General features: G+C 35.4%; 1 protein-coding gene across 1 annotated transcript; it reads right to left on the bottom strand.

The window, feature by feature from the left end:
- Positions 1–889: 889 nt before the first annotated feature.
- LOC140135634 (uncharacterized) lies at positions 890–25,592 on the bottom strand. Its single transcript, XM_072157206.1, has 11 exons — positions 25,459–25,592; positions 24,128–24,346; positions 23,423–23,551; positions 22,272–22,365; positions 16,199–16,401; positions 14,150–14,413; positions 13,368–13,628; positions 8,116–8,370; positions 6,492–6,809; positions 6,035–6,376; positions 890–1,572 (listed from the first exon to the last, which is right to left on the bottom strand). Exons 2-11 carry the CDS (start codon positions 24,327–24,329, stop codon positions 1,253–1,255), a joined length of 2,388 nt encoding a protein of 795 aa, XP_072013307.1. The 5' UTR covers positions 24,330–24,346; positions 25,459–25,592; the 3' UTR covers positions 890–1,252.
- Between the last annotated feature and the right edge of the window lie 85 nt (positions 25,593–25,677).

Raw genomic sequence — 25,677 nt, 5'->3', positions numbered from 1 at the left:
TACACTGATAGGGTATTTTGTTTGTACCGGGGTATTTCGTGACATAACGTAACACTGTTATTGAATAACAATTGATGACGTCAGACCGCGTGGTTAAAAACGTGATATTAAAGGTGCTGGTTTGGATTTTCTGCTCCATTAACTAAGATACTAAAGAAGTAGTTACTCGCCAGATACGCTTCAGCGCAAGTCCCAAAAATACTAGTTTAGTAAGATACTCGGCAGTTGCGGAGTAGTTACTAAAGAAGTAAGCTACTAAACTAGTAAGTTACGCGGATTTGGTGCACTCAGCGGAAAATGTTAGTTTTTACTGTCAGATATATCCCCTTTTATTTTTGAGCCGAACAACTACGGCAAAGCAAAGAAAATTGGAATTTACTACCAGCGCGTATGTCGCCAATACGTACCACTCCTTCGGTCATGTTGTGGTACGACCCTTTTCTGATATCAAATAATTTTCATTTTTTGAAAATCACAATATAATACAAATTTTATGACAAATTATAAAAATGTGATATTTTTCAAATTTTTGATATATAACAGTCTTCGAAGTAAATTATATAAATCTAATGATATATTCTTAAAGTGTATGTAGCAGGGAGGAAAAGCCGACGGTCAATTGAAATTTTGACCTTTCATATTGAAGATATAGATTTTTTTTCCCAAAAAGACCTAATTTTTTTTTTTTGGTGTTTTGGGAAAAAATCCATATCTTCAATACGAAAGGTCAAAATTTTCAATTGATCGTCGGCATTTCATCCCACCTACATACGTTAAGTATAAATCATCAGATTTATAAAGTTTACTTCGAGTACTGTTAAATATCAAAAATATCAATTTTAATGATAAAATGTGTATTAAATTGCGAATTTCAAAAACCAAAATTATTTGATATCAGAATGACATTCTTCGTATTCAGAATGCAATTCGATATGTCTGATGTGCTCTAATGTCCCAAAATAAATACTGTCCAAACGTTCATACCCCAGCCATTAAGCAATATTGCATACGTAAATATAATTCAAGATTCCACTTAAATAAATCTGTTAAGAATACTTTAGTATGCTTTAATTTTCAATTGAGCACATATCTCATTTATGTTGCTAGCAATTTGTTACCGCAAAAATAGTAGTTAGCAGCGGATTCTTCGGCGCGATCAATTCATATTTATAGCTTTAAAATATTGTTTGATCGCATAAGTATCACGTGATTTTAAATAAACCGCGCGTGATATGTCTATTATTGTTTGCATTTATTTACAGATCACACTTGCATCCCGAGTGTGCACACAATTATGAATCCCCCATCCATTATAACTGCATTCATTCAAGTAATCTTCGGACCCTACACAGTCGACATTGTCCATCCAGATCTCTCCGGTTCCTGGACCGAATGCTGCATATCTATGAGCTTCGACGTCTCCATACGGAAAACCAAGTTGGCGGCATACAACTTGAGCATCGGTGGTACTCCATGAATCGCTACAAACAGTGCCCCACATCCCATTGTGCAGAATCTCGACTCGTCCTTCAAATTCACTGCTCCCGTCAGCTAGCCGGATGAAATTCGTACCTAATAAGGAAATCAAAATACCAAATCTTCCATAAAGAATTTTTTAGGAAGTAATACTGTGATGGTGATGTTGTTTGCATACTGATGCAGGTCAGAGGATGATTTAAGCACTTCCCAGCAAGTCTTGCGGTTAGCACAGCTGTGTGAGTGAACATGACACCAATGCCCGCCCACTGCATACACACGTGCATGGTTAAATTTGAATTTGGACAGATATATTTACAATAAAAACACCTTCAAAAAGTTGGTCGATTTCACATTTTATGTTATCTACAGAAGGTGTGAATTATCCGTCATGCATACATCACTTTAAATCTGAAATCGACCAAGTAATAATGACACACGGGCAATTCTAAAACAACATCTTTTGCACAGAGTTCAATGGGATTTGAAAAGTAAAGTGGCAGTTGAAACTCTAGTGATAACACGTTTACAGTGCATGATGGGGCTTCCTTAAATCATCCTCTGGATGCAGGTCTTATTATCATTGTCTGTGTGTTTGTTCCAAGTTTGCGAAATGTGTGAATACTTTGAAAAAAAATGACCCATATGTGTCAATTTTCCCACAAAAAGCTACAAAAAGGGACCATTTTTATAACAGAAGGCCAAAAATATATAGTGCTAGCTAAACTGAAATGATCCTTTGCGAACATCAAGCCTTGTGTACATTTTCTGGAACTTGGGTGAATTACTTCCTCCCTCTTGTTCTTGTCATTTGCTGGCATCGAGTAGTGTTTTCCCTCGATACCAACCAGTCCCTTTGTGATCTTGTACAGCATTGTGAGTCTATTTTGCCTCCTTCAGTGTATCCTATAGCCCAGTTACCCATCTTCTGAAGTCGCTGCTTGCAGAACCTAACTGTTCTCCTTTGTATCATTTCAGGGGCTATTTTAATCAGAAACAGTCACTGCACGCTGGCAAGTGTAGTTACTTTTGTCGCAGTGCTTGCCCTATCGAAAAAAACTGTCGGCGTCGCCAAAATTGTTTGACTACGTACCAGAGGCGTTATAAGACAATCTTTGGTTGAATACAAAAAACATTGTTTACTGAGAGGAAAACTATACTAAATATCATTTTGACGTAGGATTTGTAACTCGATCTTATTTTGCGGAAGAACTTTAGGCTGATCATTTGACTGGTTGAATGGATAGAAATATTTTAAGCACGGATTTGTAATTCTTACTGCACGAAGTTTTAATCTCACTGCACAAACGTGCCAGGAAGCACGTTAAAATAGCCCCTGTATCATTTCCTTCTTTTTCTGCTTTTGGATGTTTGAATGAAGATCCCACCTCACCAGCATATTCGAGTATTGGGCAAACAAGCATGTTATATAGGTCTCACTTCCTCGTTGCAAAACCTCAGGTTTCTTCTCAAGAATCGTTAATTGTATTTTTGATGTGCACACTCCATGTCAATTTACTGTCAATCTCAACATCAAGATACGGATAGGAGTCTGGAGCTCTTGACCACAAAATGTAAATGTTGAACTTTGAGGGTCCTTCTTGTATGAACTCTGCATTGTGGAGCATTTGTTGGATTAAAAAGCCATTTTCCACACTTATCCTGCCATCTCTCTAGCTTATATAGACGTCTTCCTGAAGAACTCTAATATGGTCGTCATCTTTGCCAGCTGTACGCACTAGGAAGACATCTGCAAATATCCTGACTCTGCTTTCAAGATTGTTAGGCAGGTCGTTTATGCAGAGGATTAATAGGAGAGGGCCTAACACTCGTGCCCTGCGGTACTCCCGACAAGACGGATCTATTTGTTGAAATCCCTCCATTACAAACAACTTGCTGGGTACGCTGAGTTCGGAACCCCCTGAACCACTGAAGTAGTTGGCCTCTGATCACATAGTAGTGTGGTTTCATCAAAAGTCTCTCATGGGGCACCTTATCAAAGGTCGATAAACCGGTTTTTTGAATTCGATTATCATAGTTTCTTGAAAAACCAGGTTTATCGGTCGAGAAACCTGGTTTATCAAAAACTTTGACAATCGAATTTGAAAAACCTGGTTTTTTGACTGAAAAACCAAGTTTATCTGTGAAAAAACAAGTTTATGGTTGGTCTTAACCCTGGAATTATGGAAACTTTCGGGTCTCATAACTGCTAAATTGTTGGTCTAAAGTATATAAAAGTATACATATTTAGAATGGCAAAGACTTGATTAACTCATCTGTGAGGTCAAATTCGGGCTACACTGCTCATTTTTGGCCCAACATCCCAAAAAACTGATTTTTGGCCCACTTCTTTTCGTTAAACGTAACAAAAAAAAAAAAATTCTTGGGCCAAACATTTTTCTTTATTAATTTTTAAAAACTAGATAAAAATATCTAGGAGCAGTTTTCTTTTTTTTCTTCTTTTTTTTTTTTTTTTTTTTTTGACCAACTTTACCAAAAATATTTGAAATTTGTGCCAAAATCGGGCTTTTTATGATTTTTTTGAAAATTAATCATTTTTTGACCATTTTTTGTGCAAATTTCTCGAAGTTGGTCAAAATTTAAAAATAATAAAAAAACGGCTCCTAGATATTTTCATCTAGTTTTTAAATTTAATAAAGAAAACTTTTTGGCCCAAGAATTATTTTGTTACGTTTAACGAAAAAGAAGTGGGCCAAAACCCCGTTTTTTGGGATTTGGGGCCAAAAATGAGCATTTTGGCCCAAATTTGACCTCGCAGATAAATTTATCAAGTCGTTGCCATTCTAAATATGTATACTTTTATATACTTTAGACCAACAATTTAGCAGTTATGAGGCCCGAAAGTTTCCATAATTCCAGGGTTAAGACCAACCTTAACGACAAAAACCCAGGTTTCTCGGTCGATAAACTTGGTTTTGAAAAAGATGATAATCGAATTCGAAAAACGTGGGCTTTTCGATTGAAAAACCAGGTTTATCAAAAAAAAGCTATGACAATCGAATTGAAAAACAAAGTTTAGCGGCGAAAACCAAGTTTCTAGGTCGATAAACTTGGTTTTTCAAAACTATGACAATCGAATTCGAAAAACCAGGTTTATCAAAAAAACTATGACAATCGAATTGAAAAACCAAGTTTATCGGCGAAAACCAGGTTTCTCGGTCGATAAACTTGGTTTATCAAAACTATGACAATCAAATTTGAAAACCTGTTTTTCCGATTGAAAAACCAGGTTTATCAAATCGAAAAACTAAGTTTATCGATTCGATTGTCATAGTTTTTGATAAATATGGTTTCAGCCGAAAAACCAAGTTTATCAAAACACTCTGACAATCGTATTGATAAACCTGTTTTTTCGATTGAAAAATTGCCATATGGCAAGGATATTGCACAATAGAACAGAAAAACCTGGTTTTTCGTCGATAAATCTGGGGGGTTTCAATCGAAAAACCAGGTTTTTTGGGCGAAAAACAAGGTATATCGGCCGAGAAACCTGTTTTTTCGCCAATAAACTTGGTTTTTCACTGATAAACCTGGTTTTTCACTGATAAACCTTGTTTTTCAATCGAAAAACCGATTGTCATAGTTTTTTGAACAACCAGGTTTATCGGTCGAGAAACCTGATTTATCAAAAAATATGACAATCGAATTCAAAAAACCTGGTTTTTCGGCTGAAAAAACAAGTTTAACGGCGAAAAACCAGGTTTCTCGGTCGATAATCTTGGTTTTTCAAAAACTATGACAATCGAATTCGATAAACTTGGTTTTTCGATTGAAAAACCATGTTTATAAAAAAAAACTATGACAATCGAATTGAAAAACCAAGTTTATCGGCGAAAAACCATGTTTCTTGGCAATCAAATTCAAAAAACCTGGTTTTCAACCTGGTTTTCGATCGAAAAACCAGGTTATTCGATTGAAAAACCAGGCTTATCGACGAAAAAAACAGGTATTTCCGTTCTATTGTATACTTGCCATAGATGGGGCTAACTTGAACGCAGGAAACCCCACTCAGAACGAGAACGAGTAATACAAATGTATCCGGCCATAGTATAATGATGTACCGGGAGGTAGGCCCTAAGTGTTGTTGACAATGCACGCCTGAAGAGGGATGCATTTCTGTATTATGACCCTCTCCACGTTTCACTTTTCCCCGGCCCGATAACCTGGGGCAACTGGAACGACTTTTTCAAGTTCACGCCATTTAATAAAACTTCATTTTTGAGAAATATATAAATGTCATTTTGTTAGTTGCAGTCCTAAGGTAAGGATATCAACCACATCTTTTACCTTCCCGTGTTTTGTAATCCTGTTCTGTCCCAAACAAAAATGTTCGGTCCACTTTACCCGACCGGGTACACACCCCACGCCCCCACCCCGGCACACAACCCACTATCACCATTACTTATTCAATGCACATGCATACAAAATCTTTCTCAGATAATGTTATTTTTTCCCGGGATATAGGCTATAATGTACATTTTATAGGTCTAGGCCTATTATAGTTGTGTAATATTGAGACGAGACTGCGCTTTCTTACCGTCTGCACATACGACTCCAGCATCGTCACTGTGGTCACAGGCGTAATGGTCATAATCCCATCCTCTATTTACACACTGAGACAGATATTCCTCGGAGCCTGTACAAGCAACGTCCTCTAACCAAATATCTCCAGAACCTTCTCCAAAATGGGCGTTATTAAATGCTTCTGTGGCACCATATGGAAACCCGAGCTGACGACAAACGACTATGGCATCTAAATAACTCCATCCATAATCACATACTGTCCCCCAGATCCCATTGTTCTGGACTTCCACTCGACCCTCAAAAGAGTTTCGTCCATCAACCAAACGGATTGGAGCTGGGTTGGTATCGTAATCCACTGAAAAGGAAAACCATTTTCACAATATCAAAGTACGTGTAGCCTATAGACCTGTAATGGCCCAGAACATAAATTTTTTTTTAAAGAGAGAAAATTAATTATAAATTTTACATACTTGATGATGTACATACGACTCCGGCATCTTCACCGTGGACACAATTTTCATTTCCCCATCCATTATGAGAGCATGCATCCAGTCGAGACTCGGAAACCATACAATTAACGTTATCAAGCCAAATCTGTCCAGATCCTTCGCCAAAGTGAGCACTAAAGAAAGCCTCAGCGTAGATATTGCTATAGCCAAGTTGTCGGCAGACAGCTTTCGCGTCATCTGCATCCCAAGAATCATCACACACAGTACCCCAGATGTTGTCGTGATATATTTCTACTCGCCCTTCGTAACGATTTACTCCATTTACTAATCTGACTTGCCCTGGAACATAATTAAAAATATTTTCATTATGAAATATTCAGTTGATATAAACGCCTGTACTTAAAACAGTGGTGTAACTTTATAATTGAATAAAGCTGTGTACATAAAGTGCCTATGACAATATAAATCCAATAAAACAGCCATCCATGTGTCAATTTGTCTTTTGACAAAGGGCTCGTAATTGTTAAAGTAATTTCTTGGCTATTTATATTGCACTTACACATATTATCCCGAAAATACAAACGCATACTTTCTGACTTTCGGGACAACTATGTGTTAGTGCAATAACACATTATTTGTCCAATCGGAATAACTGACATTTGAGGAATAAGCTTCTTTCGTTGATATCTACTGAAAAAGATCATAAACAGAGGATGCTACGATCACGAAATACTCCTTTAAAGTGAAATATTATGCCTAAACAACCAGAGTAAATCGCTCATAAACCCATGTTACCGGGACGGTCGGCCAGCCAAGAGAGTGAATTTCGGCTTTTCCTCCGCTCCACAGGCTTGCACGGCAAATCTCAGATCTAATCTCGTTCTCTGATAACTTCACAAATAAACTTTAATTCCTCATCAACAAAGTGATCACAACATAATATAGATGATTGAATATGCTTACGTCCTCCCTCCACAGCGGCTGACTATCGACTACCCAGGATAATAGGCGAGGGTAATTGATGACACGAAGCCGCGGAGCGATATATTAATATTTAAATGAGGAAATATAGAAAGAAAATAGCGCCATAACAAGAACAAGAATTTCCTGAAAAGGGCCTCATCCCAACCAACATTCTGCACTGTTACAAGTGCGTGCATGAAGGAATAAGAAGGACAAAACTATATTCCAAGATCCGCATCCACATGCTGTATAAGGCGTAAGCACTGTTTCGTTCCATTTTCCGGGGGTACAATTTCCATCTGCCAAAAATTGCTTGCTCCCCTATCAGCCTGGAGAAAATTGCTCCCCCCCCCTCCGGCCTGCCAAAAAATCTTTGCTCCCCTTTCATATGCAAAATTTTTGAGATCCTATTTGCAGACCTTAAATTGTCTAGATATATAATGCGAGCGTAGCGAGCAGCAAATTTTAGAGCGTGTTATGTTATTTAAAAGCCCCGTAAATCACGGTGTGCCAAAAACCGGGGCCAAAAATTCCAAAAAAATGCTTCCCCTTTTGACCTGCCAAGAATTGCCCCCCCCACCACCACCTTAGTAGCCAAAATCTTGCTCCCTCAATAGACAATAGCCCTCTCCGGATTCCCTGGGCTCACCATTATTCCACAGCCTATTAACATCTAACGTACCTTCACTGGCAATAATCGTTACTGTAAAGGTGCAAGATGCGCCAAGACCAGATTCTCCAGCAACAGACAGCGTGACCTCGGTTGATTCTCCAACATGGAAATAATACAGAGACTGAGTGGATGTAGGCGACAGTAAGGAAAATAGCGCACCCGCCCTTGAGTAGTAGTAAGGACTGCTCACAGGAAAATTTGCAACCGGACGTGCAAAAGACCTCGTAGTTGATGAAATGTTCATTGAATCTGGACACTGTATGTCTGTATTTTCAAAATGTGTTCAATATTAGTCAAAACTTTAAACTTTATTTTCAACATAAATGCACTAACTTCAGCAAAGAGATTCATTTGGTAGGATTGCTGAGATCATAAACTGGTTAATTATGCTAGCCAAATGCAATAACAATTACTCACGGAAAGCTGAAAGCTCTCTACCACCGAACAGCACAGTTCCGCAATAACCGACCACGTAGCACAAGAAAATCACGTCATCGACTGGGAGGGGGCCAAATTACTGGATAGAGACTCAAACGCCTTCTCAAGAAGAGTCAGGGAGGCCATCCAAATCAGAAAAAAGGTCAAGAACTCACTCAACCGCGACGAGGGTGCATACTTTCTAGATCATGTATTTGACCCACTGCCAAAGTGGACCAGTTCATCTGTGATCAAGCCATCAGCCAAGATGGCGAAAGCTCAGTTCCGTGAGTAATTTTTATTGGATTTGGCTAACATAATTAACCAGTTTATAAATGCACTAAAACATAAAAAGGGTACACGATGTATTGTTGGTTGAAGCAGCCAAAGAATCGATTTTCATTATCTAAATCAATATATTATTGAAAAATAACTCTTTGATGTTTGGCAAAAGTTCATTCTATAAATCATATACTTTGAAAACTTGCTTGATTTATTGTTGTTAATGAGTTATACTGTATATACGTTTTACAAAAGTGCTGTTGTTTCAGCCCTTTTTACAACATAACTCAAGAACAACAGCACATAGTCCGCGCCAGGTAAAGAATTATTTTGTATAGCCATCAAATCACGTGTTTTATAAATTGCCCGCCGGCCGCTGAGAGTAGCTTCTATTACAATTTTTAAAGTAAAAGCTTTAAAAAGCTTTTACTTGTACTCCGCGCTCGGTGAGCGATTGGTCATGTTGATTAAAAACTATTAGCTAGAAACCAATCGCTAATAGAGTAGCGATGCAGCGATGAATATACAGGTGAGTTACTAAATTGTTGGAGTCTGTCAATGGTCTGTAAACTCAGGGACAATAAGATCTTCCTCGTGGTTTCATATTGAGGTGAATTTATGTTATTCCTAGTTATAACATAGCCTATGTATAATGAAAATAGACTGATGGTGTAAATTCGTTTGATATGATTATATTCTCAAACAGTTGAATACATCACATCATTATCGGTCAATTTAAACACCTTTCGGTGGAATTGCAGTTAAATAATGTGTTGAAAGAATATGATATCGTATCTAAGTGGATTGAACTTCTTGTGTTGGAAACGTCAAGATGGTAAATGAGCATGCGCAGATCGTAAAAACGTGTCATTTCAGCTAATGAATGGAAACGCCGTGGTATCTCATATCGTTCAGGTGATTTGCTTAGCTGAATCGGCCTATCTCGGACAAAAACTCGGACAAAAATGTTCTTCAACAGCCACGCATGGCGATTTTGTTCCGACCTGTTTAATACTTTTGAGACTATGGGCATGATGGGCCGAGACTAAGGCTATTGACAATAGCCTGGTCACTGACCTCTGTACCTCACATGGTGAGCTTGGTACGTTTCTTCCTCACTCATCTGCGTATGTACTGTGTTATGCTCCGTAATCCTGGGGTTTACGAATGAGGGCAGCAGTCATTTTTTTGTTCTGCACATATAACATCCGAATTTTTGATTTCAAAACACACGGTTGTTTGTCAATACGCACGCTTACGACTATCATGTCCTTTCAACCCATGTATTCAAGTGCAATCCTTACAATTGGTTTCTTTGTAAACCAAAAATGATGGGAGATATTTATCATTTTCTACCCCGGTATCCAAAGGTTTATCGTCTGAATATCAAATAGCAGATACACCACTATACGCCCAGTGCACAACTCGGCTGCCCAATTCCCCTAGCCCACCTAGAAAGGGAAAGAGCACAAGGGACTATCCTTGCGGATTCCATAACTCGCCTTGGGGACCCGGGGGGGGGGTACTTAGTACAAAATACCATACGGGGACGTGCCGCAAATATGGGTAGCATTTGCCATTTTCGGCCTTTTGGTATATCAATGACTTAATGAATGGGTCCTTTTTTCAAAAAATTTCAATTTTCTCGAAAAATAGCCCAATTTTGCCTCAATCTAGCCAAAATTTCGAAATTGTCCCAAACATTTGTAAAAACTAAGAAAATATGGGTTAAATTTGGCCGAAAATTTTGAATTTTGGTATATCAATGGGTCCAAATTTCTTGAAAATTTTGTATATTTATGGTTCCACTTTCAAATTCTCAGAGGCACACCCCTACCAAAAACCGCAGATTCTTTAACCTGCCTTGGGCCTTCCATTTGAGGACAGGGAGGTACAGGGAAACTTGTTATTATTTTGATGACGGGAATAATTATTAAAATATTGGACATGTTGGAAGACATTTCATACCAATTTAAATCGTTACCAAGTATATTAAAATAGAGTCCTAGGCCAACATGTATGAACTTAATTCTTAGCTACAGAATTCATACTATTGGGATCATTGGTTCATTTTGATGAAAAATACATGAACTGACATCCCATTACCCATGGAAACCTTTGTAAAAATAAATGACACGGCTCATTGGATCAATATGATAAAAATAAAAATCGTTGTACCATGATAAAATACAATGGAAAACATTCCTCATGATATGAATCCAGTACCATGGAAAACTTTGAAAAGGTAAATAATTAACTGATTTATCATTCCCTGTCAACATAATAGACATGTTATTAATTTTGTCAATAGATGGCAGTGAAATTCAGATAATGACTCGGGTCTATTAATTTTGTTGACATTAAAATCTAGATATAGATCTGAACCTAGCCGTAGCCGTTAAGTAGAAATGACCCCTAAATGACCTTTGACCCCTATTTAGAATTTAACTTTTGTGCATCAGCCAAGAACAATGTGTAGGCATATTACTTAATTTGTGCGAGAAATAGCATCTTAAGGTATTTTGTGAATGACTCTAAATGACTCTTGACCCCAAATTAGATGATAACTGGGTCATAGTTATTTTTAACATGTTCAGTATGTCGTAAGGATCATTCCTGTTGAATTTGAGCTCGATTGGACCAATTTTAAAATGTGACCTTTGACTCCTAAACTTTGAACTTTAGCGTAGTAACGGGCTAGGTAATTGCCATAAAATGTGTATTATATCGCGAGTTTCAAAAAAATAAAAATTATATGATATCAGAAGGGCATTCCTCGTATTCAAAATACAATTCGATATGTCCGATGTGCTCTCAGGTCCCACAAAAAATATGTGAAAACGTCGCTATCCAAGCTCTTAACAGAACGATAATACATAATATTTGCCAAATGATTGAATCATGCAAGAACTTTTTGGATATAAACGTTTAAAGCCATATTATCAATTTTGCTGAGGAGAACGCCCTCGATATTTTTCAAAATTCTTTTCTTTTACATGATTATATTGTACTTTATAAACCAACATACCCTGCAAAAAATCAAGACTCTGGGTGCTGTAGTTTTGTCAAAATCCGCGATTTTGAATAAAACGCAGGAACCGTCGTCTTATTAAATTACGATGGATATTAGTCGAACGCATACACGATGTTCATAACACAGTACGTACATTGCGTGCGGGACGGTGATCTACAAAACAAAGGATCGTACCATAACCCGACCGAAGGAGTGGTACGTATTGGCGACATCGGCGCTGGTAGTAAATTCCAATTTTCTTTGCTTTGGCTTAGTTGTTCGGCTCAAAAATAAAAGGGAATATATCTAACAGTAAAAGCTAATATTTTATGGCAACGAAATCCTAATCTATTTTGTATGAAAATGTTATAATATGGCTTTAATATATAGCCAGAGCTTTCCTGTGGTATAAAAATCTCAACTTTTCTTGAGAAAAGTGGGGGATGAGGCGGTGGATCACGAAATGCCCACTTAATCGTTTGAAATGCAATTTTATTTTTTATATTTTATTACCCAGTTATTCACTTCAATCAAATTGGGTAATAATTGGCGGTGGGAGGGGCAAGTCTCGAAATACCAGTACAACATTGACCAAAAATTGCGATGTTTTAGTGATCATTTATTAACTTTTCTAACAAAACTTTATATAAATGTTCAATTCTAAACCTTGACAACACCAACAACTATCACACTAATATGTACATGTATTTCCAGCTCTTTTTAACATAGATTTTCGTTTCTTTTCTAACTTATTCATCTTTTTCTGCTTTTTTGTGGTATTTTTATTCAATAAACTGTATATTTGTGTGCAAATTGAGGGCACTATTTACATATATATTAAATTTAATTCAGCCAAATAATATATATAATTTATTCCTAACATTTCATGATAAAAAAAAGTTTATTGAAAATTTCGTTGCTATCTGTTACTCTTTTTCTGATGTTTTAATGCCACTATAGTGTCAACACCTTGTAAAGATGAAAACACGATTTAAGATAAATAGCGCCATCAGTGTTCACCTTTTCTTTAAAATGACGCAGTTTTACGTGCTATCAAACAACCGTGTTTGGGGGGGTCATACCAAAGTGTACCTATTATCCTATTATAGCATTAAAGCACTTTCTTTGTAAGCCTGAGGAGATATGATAAAAAGAGACATACATCAAAGGTCCATAGTGGGTAAAATCCACTTTTCTATCTAAGCCGATTTCTTTGCAAAGAAGGACTACATTTTTTGGAATATCCACAAGCTTAGATGTATAACTATAGCTGCCCACCCAGTAAATTATTTTCCCTGATTTGAGGGCAAAAAATAATTTAATTGCCCACTAAGTAAATTATCATTATTTACCTTCCTGTAAGTTTGAGGAGGGTATTAAAGTAGCTTAAAGTTACTTTTCTCTAACTCGCCCTTTTTTAACTCACCGTTTACCAGTTCTTAATGAATAGATGTCATAAAGTAACGATCGTTACCATGGTTACTAACAATTCAATCTTCAAAACGTTACCTAGAAGTCAATTATATGAGACAAAATCAACCGAACTTACCCGGTATAAGATAGTAATTTAAATTGCAAGAGGCAAAGAGGGTGCTGTCAGAAGCCACGGCAGTTACTACGGTTGTACCAACGTGATCAAAATTGAGATGGTGCTCTGTCGCCATTGCTGGCAATGTGATCATCAGGCGACCTCCTTCCGAATAGGTAATGAATACCAACTCTGGATGGGGGAAGTTTCGTAGGACAGGACTCTCAAAACTGACTGAGTTGTTTGTACTTTTCGAGATCGATGGACACACTATAACAGGCGCTTCAGGAAAAGGAATGAAATGCAAGTAGGAATGAGCACTACTACTGTATAATGGGGGCACGCAGAATCACTCAAATTTTAAATATTATTTTGTATTGTATCTTTAAAAGTAATGATTATACGTACATAACTTTAAAAACATGGTGTTTTTCATTTACGTCGTATTCACCTGAAGATCGCCTTTGCGTGAAACACCGTATAGTGAAATGTTATAAAATCTGTGTTTATATTATAAAATAGCTCTACCATTTATTGGTATCGACTATCGAGTACTGTATAGCTGTCTCTGATACATCTACTTCTTAAAACTGTACATTTTCAGAAAGGAAATAATGCAAGGAATCCAACTAGCACAGCAGCTAAAAATTAGCAGTTTTTGAGAAATGCGCCAAATTTGGTATTCCATGTCATTTTTTCGTCCATCATAACAATTTCCCTACATTTCCCAATTCCTCTTGTTTAGTATGATCGGCATTAGCCGCATAACGTAAGCCGTTGACAAATAGAAATAATTGTCTTACCTGGCATACGTGTATAGGTGAACTGACATTTTGCGGTATTACCAGCAGAGTCCATCGCTGTAAGAATAACCGTCGTTGATCCTTCTAAAAATCCTCGTAAACTGTGCTCACTATCAGACAATGGAAAAGTTGAGATCTGTGTTCCGTTTCTTGAATACGAAATGGATACATCACTTGTGTTCGGGAAGAAGTGAACGGTTGGACTGCTAAAAGTAATGGTACTGGCTAAAGAGCTTGACACTGAAGGACACAATACAACTGGACCTGCAATTCGACCGTAAAAAAAAATTACTGTTATCATTTGATTTTGCACTAGAAGGCTACAGAAACTGAGTTATGGCGTACCGGCAAAAATTTCTGCAAGGCCCCGCTAATTAGTGTATTGCTTTTCGAGTTAGTGTACTGGAAACAAAACCCTGGTTTTACATGAAAACAAATCGATTTTTCTTGTAATAGAAACATCATATGGGGTACTAGAGCATGCACAAATCGTAATAATGTGTAGAATATAGAAACTCTGTGGTATCTCGTATGATAGTCATGGTATGCTTAGCCTGAGTCGCTCGGCCTATCTCGAACAAAATCGCCATGCGTAGCTATTAAAAAACGAGAGGATTCGCTGTACTATCACGGCAATTTTTGACACGAAGATATAGGGATGATGACGATGTGCGCTACCAAATGAAGTTATCTAAAGAGAATTGTAATAGCATAGTGAGTTTTTAGACAGAGCATCTATGGAACTAGCAAAGACTCTCCAAATTGAAATGCTCTACCAGCCATCACTATTATTTTTCATCCGGTGCAGTTAGTCCTGTATCTTCTGCCAAAATCTTGATGTGAACCGCATGCTCGTTCCCCATGTTAGGGCTACCACATGAGAACCTTGATGCTGCTTCCCTTTCGCTTCCACAGTGACCTGCAAACTAAGCCTTCTGATCCTTGTGGTGTGAGTTTGTCAGTTTGCCATGGAAGATCTACTGGAATCCGCAAAAGACGGGTGTAGCAACCGCAAACCGTCTAAAGCGTTTCTCATTTTGGAAGTTTATTGTCCACATTTCGCAGCGTATGCTAACAAAGACTCTAAAGTATCAAATGCCTGTTTAAAATCGGTGAATAATGCAGTACTTGTTTCGGACTTCCTCAATTATCCTCCTTGGAATCGTTTTGAATAAATTCTACGACCGGGTGGAGATAAGGGTAAATGCTGATGAGTTGCAATCTGTTCAGTGTTCTCTTAAATCTTCACTTTCATGTGGGTATTGGTAATAAGGTAGTATAGACGTGACCACTGGCCAAGTTTCTTTCCCTAGTCATCAATGCCTCATTAAAGGACCATGTCATCAACATTGGGTTATTCCATTTGAAATCCACCCCTGTGGAAGGTTTAGCAAATTAGCAAAAGTCTTCCACAGAGGGAGTACGAGTTTCAAATAGAATAGACATTTGGGTAACTTCCATTTGAAGTACTCAAACTCCATTTGTGAAAGATATAGGTAAAGCCATAATACAGGGGGAGTATGGGTTTCAAAATGATTTACCCTGACCAATTACATCTGAAAAACATACTCCCTCTATGGAAGATATTTCCAAAATCTTCCACAGGTGTGGTGTGGATTTCAACTGGAATAGCCCATTATAACGTTTGAATCTCGTCTTCACCGGCTTACCCTTAGGTAATGTCCTTTTTGGCCTCTTCGTAATTCAATTCTACCCCAACCATCAGTGTGCCTTTTAAGATTCCTCTTAAAATGCAGGTCTGATCTTGCATATCAATTTGTAAGCGCTCTTTTAGCAAAGTCATATAAAGTTCATTGAATTTAAAAGCGTATGACAAAACAGGCGAAAATAGTAACTTTTTGCACAAGATTTGCAATTTAAAGAGAATTGGCCATTGCTCATTCTAGTGACGCTAGTATATCATGTATATGGACAATATAACTGTGCTTTTTCATTTAATGACATAACATTTGACAAATATTGTAAGGAACACTTGAGGTTTTGACTTTAGTTCGAAATCCCTGAAACAATTATGTAACTATAACAAACCTGGGGTCCGATGATAAGTGAAATCACACGTCGCTTTGTTTCCAGCCATATCTTCTGCACTGGCCGTTACTTGTGTAAATCCAACGACGAGGTCTTCAAGGGTATGCTTGTTGCTTGATGACGATATCGTACCAATGATGTTACCATCGCCTGTGGTGTATGTTATCGTGATAGAAGAACTGTGTGGGAAATTGTTGACTTTTCCCTGGCTGAAATTTGATACACTTTTGATACACCACTTTTGATATGTATGAAAAATGTATGAAATAAAAGGCTTTGAATTGGAACCCTCATTTCATACACTTTTATGTATCAAAACTGTATCAAATTAACATTGCATACACATTTTATACATATCAAAAGTGTATCAAATGCCAAGATAATGTATCAAAAAGTATCAAATGAAATGTATCCTTTCATTTCATACATATTTGATACATAATTATATCAAAAGTGTATCAAATAAGTAACTGTATCAAATCAGGGTTCCAATTTAAACTATCAAATTAGCGTTCAAATTTTTATCCTTTCATTTCATACACATTTCATACATAATTTATATCAAACGTGTATCGAATATGTTACTGTATCAAATGAGGGTTCCAATTTAAACTGTATCAAATTAGCATTGAAATTTTTATCCTTTCATTTCATACACATTTCATTCTTAATTTATATCAAAAGTGTATTGAATATGTTACTGTATCAAATCAGGTTCCAATTTAAACTGTATCAAATTAGCGTTCAAATTTTTATCCTTTCATTTCATACACATTTCATACATCATTTATATCAAAAGTGTATCGAATATGTTACTGTATCAAACGAGGGTTCCAATTTAAACTGTATCAAATTAGCATTGAAATGTTTATCCGTTCATTTCATACACATTTCATACATAATTTATATCAAAAGTGTATTGAATATGTTACTGTATCAAATGAGGGTTCCAATTTAAACTGTATCAAATTTGCGTTCAAATTTTTATCCTTTCATTTCATACACATTTCATACATAATTTATATCAAAATTGTATCGAATATTTTACTTTATCAAATGAGGGTTCCAATTTAAACTGTATCAAATTTGCGTTCAAATTTTTATCCTTTCATTTCATACACATTTCATACATAATTTATATCAAAAGTGTATCGAATATGTTACTGTATCAAATGAGGGTTCCAATTTAAACTGTATCAAATTTGCGTTCAAATTTGTATCCTTTCATTTCATACATATTTCATACATAATTATATCAAAAGTGTATGAAATATGTAACTGTATCAAATCAGCGTTCCAATTTAAACTATCAAATTAACATTCAAATTTTTATCCTTTCATTTCATACACATTTCATACATAATTTATATCAAAAGTGTATCGAATATGTTACTGTATCAAATGAGGGTTCCAATTTAAACTGTATCAAATTTGCGTTCAAATTTTTATCCTTTCATTTCATACACATTTCATACATCATTTATATCAAAAGTGTATCGAATATGTTACTGTATCAAATGAGGGTTCCAATTTAAACTGTATCAAATTTGCGTTCAAATTTTTATCCTTTCATTTCATACACATTTCATACATAATTATATCAAAAGTGTATGAAATATGTAACTGTATCAAATCAGCGTTCCAATTTAAACTGTATCAAATTAGCGTTCAAATTTTATCCTTTCATTTCATACACATTTCATACATAATTATATCAAAAGTGTATGAAATATGTATCTGTATCAAATCAGGGTTCGAATATGTTACTGTATCAAATGAGGGTTCCAATTTAAACTGTATCAAATTTGCGTTCAAATTTTTATCCTTTCATTTCATACATATTTCATACATAATTATATCAAAAGTGTATGAAATATGTAACTGTATCAAATCAGCGTTCCAATTTAAACTATCAAATTAACATTCAAATTTTTATCCTTTCATTTCATACACATTTCATACATAATTTATATCAAAAGTGTATCGAATATGTTACTGTATCAAATCAGGGTTCCAATTTAAACTGTATCAAATTTGCGTTCAAATTTTTATCCTTTCATTTCATACACATTTCATACATCATTTATATCAAAAGTGTATCGAATATGTTACTGTATCAAATGAGGGTTCCAATTTAAACTGTATCAAATTTGCGTTCAAATTTTTATCCTTTCATTTCATACACATTTCATACATAATTTATATCAAAAGTGTATCGAATATGTTACTGTATCAAATGAGGGTTCCAATTTAAACTGTATCAAATTTGCGTTCAAATTTTTATCCTTTCATTTCATACATATTTCAAACATAATTATATCAAAAGTGTATGAAATATGTAACTGTATCAAATCAGGGTTCCAATTTAAACTGTATCAAATTAGCGTTGAAATTTTTATCCTTTCATTTCATACACATTTCATACATAATTTATATCAAAAGTGTATCGAATATGTTACTGTATCAAATCAGGGTTCCAATTTAAACTGTATCAAATTAGCGTTCAAATTTTTATCCTTTCATTTCATACACATTCATACATAATTTATATCAAAAGTGTATCGAATATGTTACTGTATCAAATGAGGGTTCCAATTTAAACTGTATCAAATTAGCGTTGAAATTTTTATCCTTTCATTTCATACACATTTCATACATAATTATATCAAAAGTGTATGAAATATGTAACTGTATCAAATCAGCGTTCCAATTTAAACTGTATCAAATTAGCGTTCAAATTTTATCCTTTCATTTCATACACATTTCATACATAATTATATCAAAAGTGTATGAAATATGTATCTGTATCAAATCAGGGTTCGAATATGTTACTGTATCAAATGAGGGTTCCAATTTAAACTGTATCAAATTTGCGTTCAAATTTTTATCCTTTCATTTCATACATATTTCAAACATAATTATATCAAAAGTGTATGAAATATGTAACTGTATCAAATCAGGGTTCCAATTTAAACTGTATCAAATTAGCGTTGAAATTTTTATCCTTTCATTTCATACACATTTCATACATAATTTATATCAAAAGTGTATCGAATATGTTACTGTATCAAATCAGGGTTCCAATTTAAACTGTATCAAATTAGCGTTCAAATTTTTATCCTTTCATTTCATACACATTCATACATAATTTATATCAAAAGTGTATCGAATATGTTACTGTATCAAATGAGGGTTCCAATTTAAACTGTATCAAATTAGCGTTGAAATTTTTATCCTTTCATTTCATACACATTTCATACATAATTATATCAAAAGTGTATGAAATATGTAACTGTATCAAATCAGCGTTCCAATTTAAACTGTATCAAATTAGCGTTCAAATTTTATCCTTTCATTTCATACACATTTCATACATAATTATATCAAAAGTGTATGAAATATGTATCTGTATCAAATCAGGGTTCGAATATGTTACTGTATCAAATGAGGGTTCCAATTTAAACTGTATCAAATTTGCGTTCAAATTTTTATCCTTTCATTTCATACATATTTCATACATAATTATATCAAAAGTGTATGAAATATGTAACTGTATCAAATCAGCGTTCCAATTTAAACTATCAAATTAACATTCAAATTTTTATCCTTTCATTTCATACACATTTCATACATAATTTATATCAAAAGTGTATCGAATATGTTACTGTATCAAATCAGGGTTCCAATTTAAACTGTATCAAATTTGCGTTCAAATTTTTATCCTTTCATTTCATACACATTTCATACATCATTTATATCAAAAGTGTATCGAATATGTTACTGTATCAAATGAGGGTTCCAATTTAAACTATCAAATTTGCATTCAATTTTTATCCTTTCATTTCATACACATTTCATACATAATTTATATCAAAAGTGTATCGAATATGTTACTGTATCAAATGAGGGTTCCAATTTAAACTGTATCAAATTTGCGTTCAAATTTTTATCCTTTCATTTCATACATATTTCATACATAATTATATCAAAAGTGTATGAAATATGTAACTGTATCAAATCAGCGTTCCAATTTAAACTGTATCAAATTAGCGTTCAAATTTTATCCTTTCATTTCATACACATTTCATACATAATTATATCAAAAGTGTATGAAATATGTAACTGTATCAAATCAGGGTTCCAATTTAAACTGTATCAAATTAGCGTTGAAATTTTTATCCTTTCATTTCATACACATTTCATACATAATTTATATCAAAAGTGTATCGAATATGTTACTGTATCAAATCAGCGTTCCAATTTAAACTGTATCAAATTAGCGTTGAAATTTTGATCCTTTCATTTCATACACATTTCATACATAATTATATCAAAAGTGTATCAAATATGTCACTGTATGAAATCAGCGTGCCAATTTAAACTGTATCAAATTAGCATTGAAATTCTTATCCTTTCATTTTATACACATTTTATACATAATTATATCAAAAGTGTATCAAATATGTCACTGTATCAAATCAGCGTTCCAATTCTAATGCTGGCCAGCTGGACCGCCCTATTTTTGATACATGCCATTTGATACACCTTTGATATAGTTTTTTGATACACTTTTGATACAGTTTTTATACACTTTTGAGTTTTTTTGATACACTTTTGATACAGTTTTTATACACTTTCGATACAGTTTTTTATACACTACAGTTTTGATACAGTTTTGATACAGTTTTTTATACACTTTTGATACAGTTTTTCAAATTTCAAAATTGGTCCAATCAAGCTCAAATTCAACAAGAATTATCCGTACATGATCTAAACATATTTGCAAACATTAATGACCCCAAAGTGAAGGGGTCAAAGGTCAAATTTTGAAATTAGTCTAATCAAGCTCAAATTCAACACTGCCCTCTACTGCTAATGCTGACCTCTAGCACTTTCCCCATCACGGAGCAGCTCAATGCACTTTCCCTATCAACGTTCAAAATTACAACGCAATAGGATAAATGTGTGAGAAAGTCTTGCAAAAAAGAAGCAAAACCCAACCAAAATGGAACATACATACATCAGAAGGCCTGCTTGGAATGCAGTGCTTGTCACTGAAGTTGTTACCCTCAATAAAGAGACAAAAAGGCTACCAATAACATCTACTATACAGGCATGTGCTATATTCATGCTTAATACATATACATTGAGGCCCTATATATAATATATAGTAAGCTTACCTTATCAGAACAAAGTCAGATATTTCCTCTTTAATCACAGTCCCTGATTACAACTACATTGTAACCTAATGTGCAGTCTACAAGCATTTTTGTATCGTCATCATGATAAATAAAACACCATAATTTGCTCTAAAATACAGTACATTTCCAAATGCAAATCCTGGTGTTAACTGCATACATGCCACATGGGCAAATTTGAAAATGATGAGTCATTATCTAGACATGTGATCAGTTATTGATACAGTTTTGATACACTACAAAAGGTCAGTTTATGAAAGCCCAATTTGATACACTTTAGCCACCCAAAATAAACTAAGTCCAATTTAATACGCTTTTGATACACTAAAAAACAGGCAAAGTCCAATTTAATACACTTTTGATACACTGTATGCAGCCAGAATTTGACTAAGTCCAATTTGATACACTTTTGATATACCTCTAGACACCAAAAATGAACTAAGTTCAATTTGATACACTTTACATACACTAAAAAACAGGCAAAGTCCAATTTAATACACTTTTGATACACTGTATGCAGCCAGAATTTGACTAAGTCCAATTTGATACACTTTTGATATACATCTAGCACCAAAAAGTTCACTTTGATACACTTTACATACACTGAAAAACTGCAAAGTTCAATTTGATACACTTTTGATACACCACAAGCATGGCCAAAATTAACTAAGTTCAAATTTGATACACTTTTGATACATTTTTGATACAGTTAGGTGGTATTTGATACAGTTTTGATACCTTATATTTTCAGTTGATACATTTTCAATAAACCCTTTGTATATCAAAACTGTATTAAATTGCTGTTTGATACAGTTTTAATACACTTTGATACACTTTTGATACACTTCTTGCTGTATAGAATTTCTGCTAGGGTTGGACTGTTGAAAGTGACTGAGCTAGAGCTCGATGACTTCACAGATGGACACACAATGCTTGCTTGTAAGCTACCAAATGCTTCTACGTTGGATTCTGTGGAGGGATCGAAACAAGATAATTTATGAAATGATTCACGAAATGTCTTTAATATAATATAGGGTAGGGCCTACTTGAATGCATTTCCTAGTATATAAATTATCCCGTATAAATAGAATTTCAGTTATTGCATTCAAGCATACAATCATGCGACTGCCTACCGGGCAAAATTTTCAAGGGGGCAAAATTGCAAAATCGTTCCGCTATTAAATCCGCTACCAAAATATCTTTACTAAGCGTGCAAAGGACGCAAAATGTGCATTTTTAATGCTAAAACATGTAAAATGGGCAAAATTGAGAATACTTAAATTTGGTATGCTGAAAACAGGCCAAAAGGAACATGAACATCGCAAATTTTGATCAATTTTGATCAAATTAATATACCATTGGCATCATCATCGAAGCATTACAGGACCGAAATCCCAAGATCACAACGGATAATTGCATTGTCGATGTTACAACAAACTCATAACAGGAAGTTATATTTTATCATAGACGAATCCAACGAGCCAAGTCATGGTCAGGATTTGGTCGGCCATCTTTGGTTTCCCGCTAGCACCAACCTGGTGTTTTGAGCGCTTGATTGTGCAAATAAAGCCGCTTAACACCTAGAGAAGATGCAAAGACGAGGAGGGTTAATAACAGAATAATATATACAATAGCGGTAATCCTGTCGCATCTATTCATACATAGGGGCCTAGTCCTTTTGTTCATCCATTTGTACATCTATGAATAGATGCGACGGGATTACCTGCGGAATTATCTCTATTGTATTATTCTATTAACCCTCCTCGACCTTCTCTAGGTGTAAGGCGGCTTTTATTTGCACAACTGTTGGAACTGTATATTGTGTTGTAAACTTTAATCATTCTTTTGTCTACCTGTGTATTCGCGGAAGGTGTAAAACGGGTGATGGAATGCAGTTTAAAATTTCCGCCAAGGCCGAATCATTTCACATTTTGGATGCATTGTAACCGACGGGGACCCAACTAAAGGCTGCTAGTCAGGTGTAGGAATGCGTGTATTTGGATTCGTATAATATATCCTTATATACCTTTGTTATTCGTTGCTCCTTGAGCATATTGAATTCCATAGAATGCTCCAACACTAACAATGCAGCTTATTATAACCACCACGACTATGAAACACAATTTCTTCACAGTGCATATACCATTTGGGTTTCCTGTAGAATAAGGTAATATGAATCCTGAATTAGAACGGTGGGTGTGGAACATTGGGGGTAATCAGGGTAATGAAAGAGATGTTGCAATTTATGATCAAAGGTTCAAAGTTTCAATCATGTAATATTAATGTTCTTAAAAACTTGAGAAGCTTCGTTGAATTTGTAATTCGTTCTTGTCCGCCTCTTATTACCTTGCAACTGGCTATTTGCTTCAATTATGGGTTTTAATTTTTTTTTAATTTCACCCCTGCATCGGGTTGTGACTGTCCTTTTAAAATGGGAATTTGACCACTTCCCTCCCCCCCCCCCCAAATAACTACTTTACATGCCACAGATTCGAACTCAGCACATCCCAAATTATCCTACAACACCTAAACTTTATATGGCCTGTTCAAGTTTGTCAGATGGAGGCAAGTTTCTTTAGATTATTTCGAATAGTATACAGAAGCTGAAATTAATACGTAGTGTACAAAAATTAAAATGCTCCAATAGTACAAACGATTTATAGAGGTTGACTTATGAAATTACCCAGTAGGCATATGTTTTAGCATTCAAACATTGCAAACTTAAAATTACCATTGTCTTTGTCATTCTGTGGCTCTGCGATTTTCATGGGCTTCATTGGTTTGGAGATGGTGCTGACTGGTGTCAGTTGAATATCATCATATATAGATTCGCATGGTTCTCCATTGCCTTTACCACCTTCAGTCATGCAAGTGGGATTAATATAACCATCACCATCCAAGTTCACTTCATAATCATTCTGGTCAGATGACATTATGATATCTGTGTCCACTGATATATACATGGGAATTCGAAGTCATAAAGAAGAGAAAGTGTGGTGAACTAAGTAAAATATTTGTGATCCTGTGAAAGTATTATTTCATGTATAAAATATCTAGGCCTTTATACACCTCCATGTGGTACAATACGAATGTCATTATTTCATATTACAATTTACATTTATAGGCTTACACACACCCCGGCTACATGGCGCAATATAAGCCTATACTGTGACCCAAATACATGATCCAAATATATCCAAACAAGGTGCGCGCAACGAAGATAATCACAAATTCTGTGTTGAACAATGAAATATAGAAGCAATATACATGCGCGTATTTTTTGTTGGGGCTTTGGGGCGCCAGCCCCCCGGTGTCAAAGCAGGGGGCGGCAAAATCGAAGGGGCGGCGGGAAGAAGAAAGGGCGGCAAAAAGAGGGGCGGCGGAAGAAGAAGGGGCGGCAAAAAGAATTAGTAAAGTAAAAAGGGCGGAAAATGTGAAAAAATTGTACTACATCAAAATGTGTTGCTTTTGGGGCGGTAGCGCCTATAAATTTTTTTTGCTCTTCACTTTTTCAAACGACCGAAAAAAAAATTGGGGCAACCTTTTCGGGCTGTTGAGGAAGGGGCGGCAAAATTGGCTTTTCTTCAGCCCCCCGGGGAAGGGGCGGCCACGGTACGCCACTGATATAATCAGAATCGGTCAAATGACGGAAAGAATGACAATTAATGTCTAATCAGACTTTTGGGTCCAAAACTACGATCCTGACAATTTCCCCAACCGGTACAAAACGGTCCTTTTGTCGGAACGACAAGGCAAGTCGAAAATAACATGAATCAATAGAAATTTGATTTTCATGCTTTTGATGCATGCAATATTCTGTGGACACTCATGTTTCTTGCTCTGTGAGAATGAGAAGCTAGAGTATATAATCGGAAGATAGCGTAACCGGATCCATTGAACATGGAGAGTAATAGTTCTTCCCTTGTAGCAAGAATTCAGGACCACGTGAAAAAGCTTAAAGACATCTTAACGCTCTATTTTAAACTGAATTCGTTTATGATCGGTATAACCATATAAACATAAAGAAATGCTGGAAGAAAAGTTATAAGATTACATACATACCTTTATCAAAAGAAGCTCACTCCGCCGGATAGGCCTACTCTCCCGTCGAACTTAACTCACGGAAATGACTAACCTATAAAATAATTATTATAACTTGAAGGCCTACTGGTATATGTTTTACGATTAAGATTTACTATCAAAATCGTCGTTTTGTTTAGTTATTGATCCATGACTTTGAACAACGTTGAAACTAGAGTCATAAGTTTTCCGTATTCTACT

This window comes from Amphiura filiformis, chromosome 16 (genome assembly GCF_039555335.1).
Source record: "Amphiura filiformis chromosome 16, Afil_fr2py, whole genome shotgun sequence".
NCBI lineage: Eukaryota > Metazoa > Echinodermata > Ophiuroidea > Amphilepidida > Amphiuridae > Amphiura > Amphiura filiformis.
Note: the sequence above shows the minus strand (reverse complement) of the source record. Positions and strands in the feature narration are given on the sequence as shown.

What these genes read in the sequence shown, in the direction of transcription:
- LOC140135634 (XM_072157206.1), bottom strand. Translation starts at nt 24,329, where the DNA reads ATGTCATCTGACCAGAATGATTATGAAGTGAACTTGGATGGTGATGGT. An exon ending in AGGAGCAACGAATAACAAAG is followed by an intron (nt 22,366 to 23,422) that starts GTATATAAGGAT and finishes ATCCCTCCACAG; the next exon opens with AATCCAACGTAGAAGCATTT. An exon ending in CACTTATCATCGGACCCCAG is followed by an intron (nt 14,414 to 16,198) that starts GTTTGTTATAGT and finishes GTCGAATTGCAG; the next exon opens with GTCCAGTTGTATTGTGTCCT.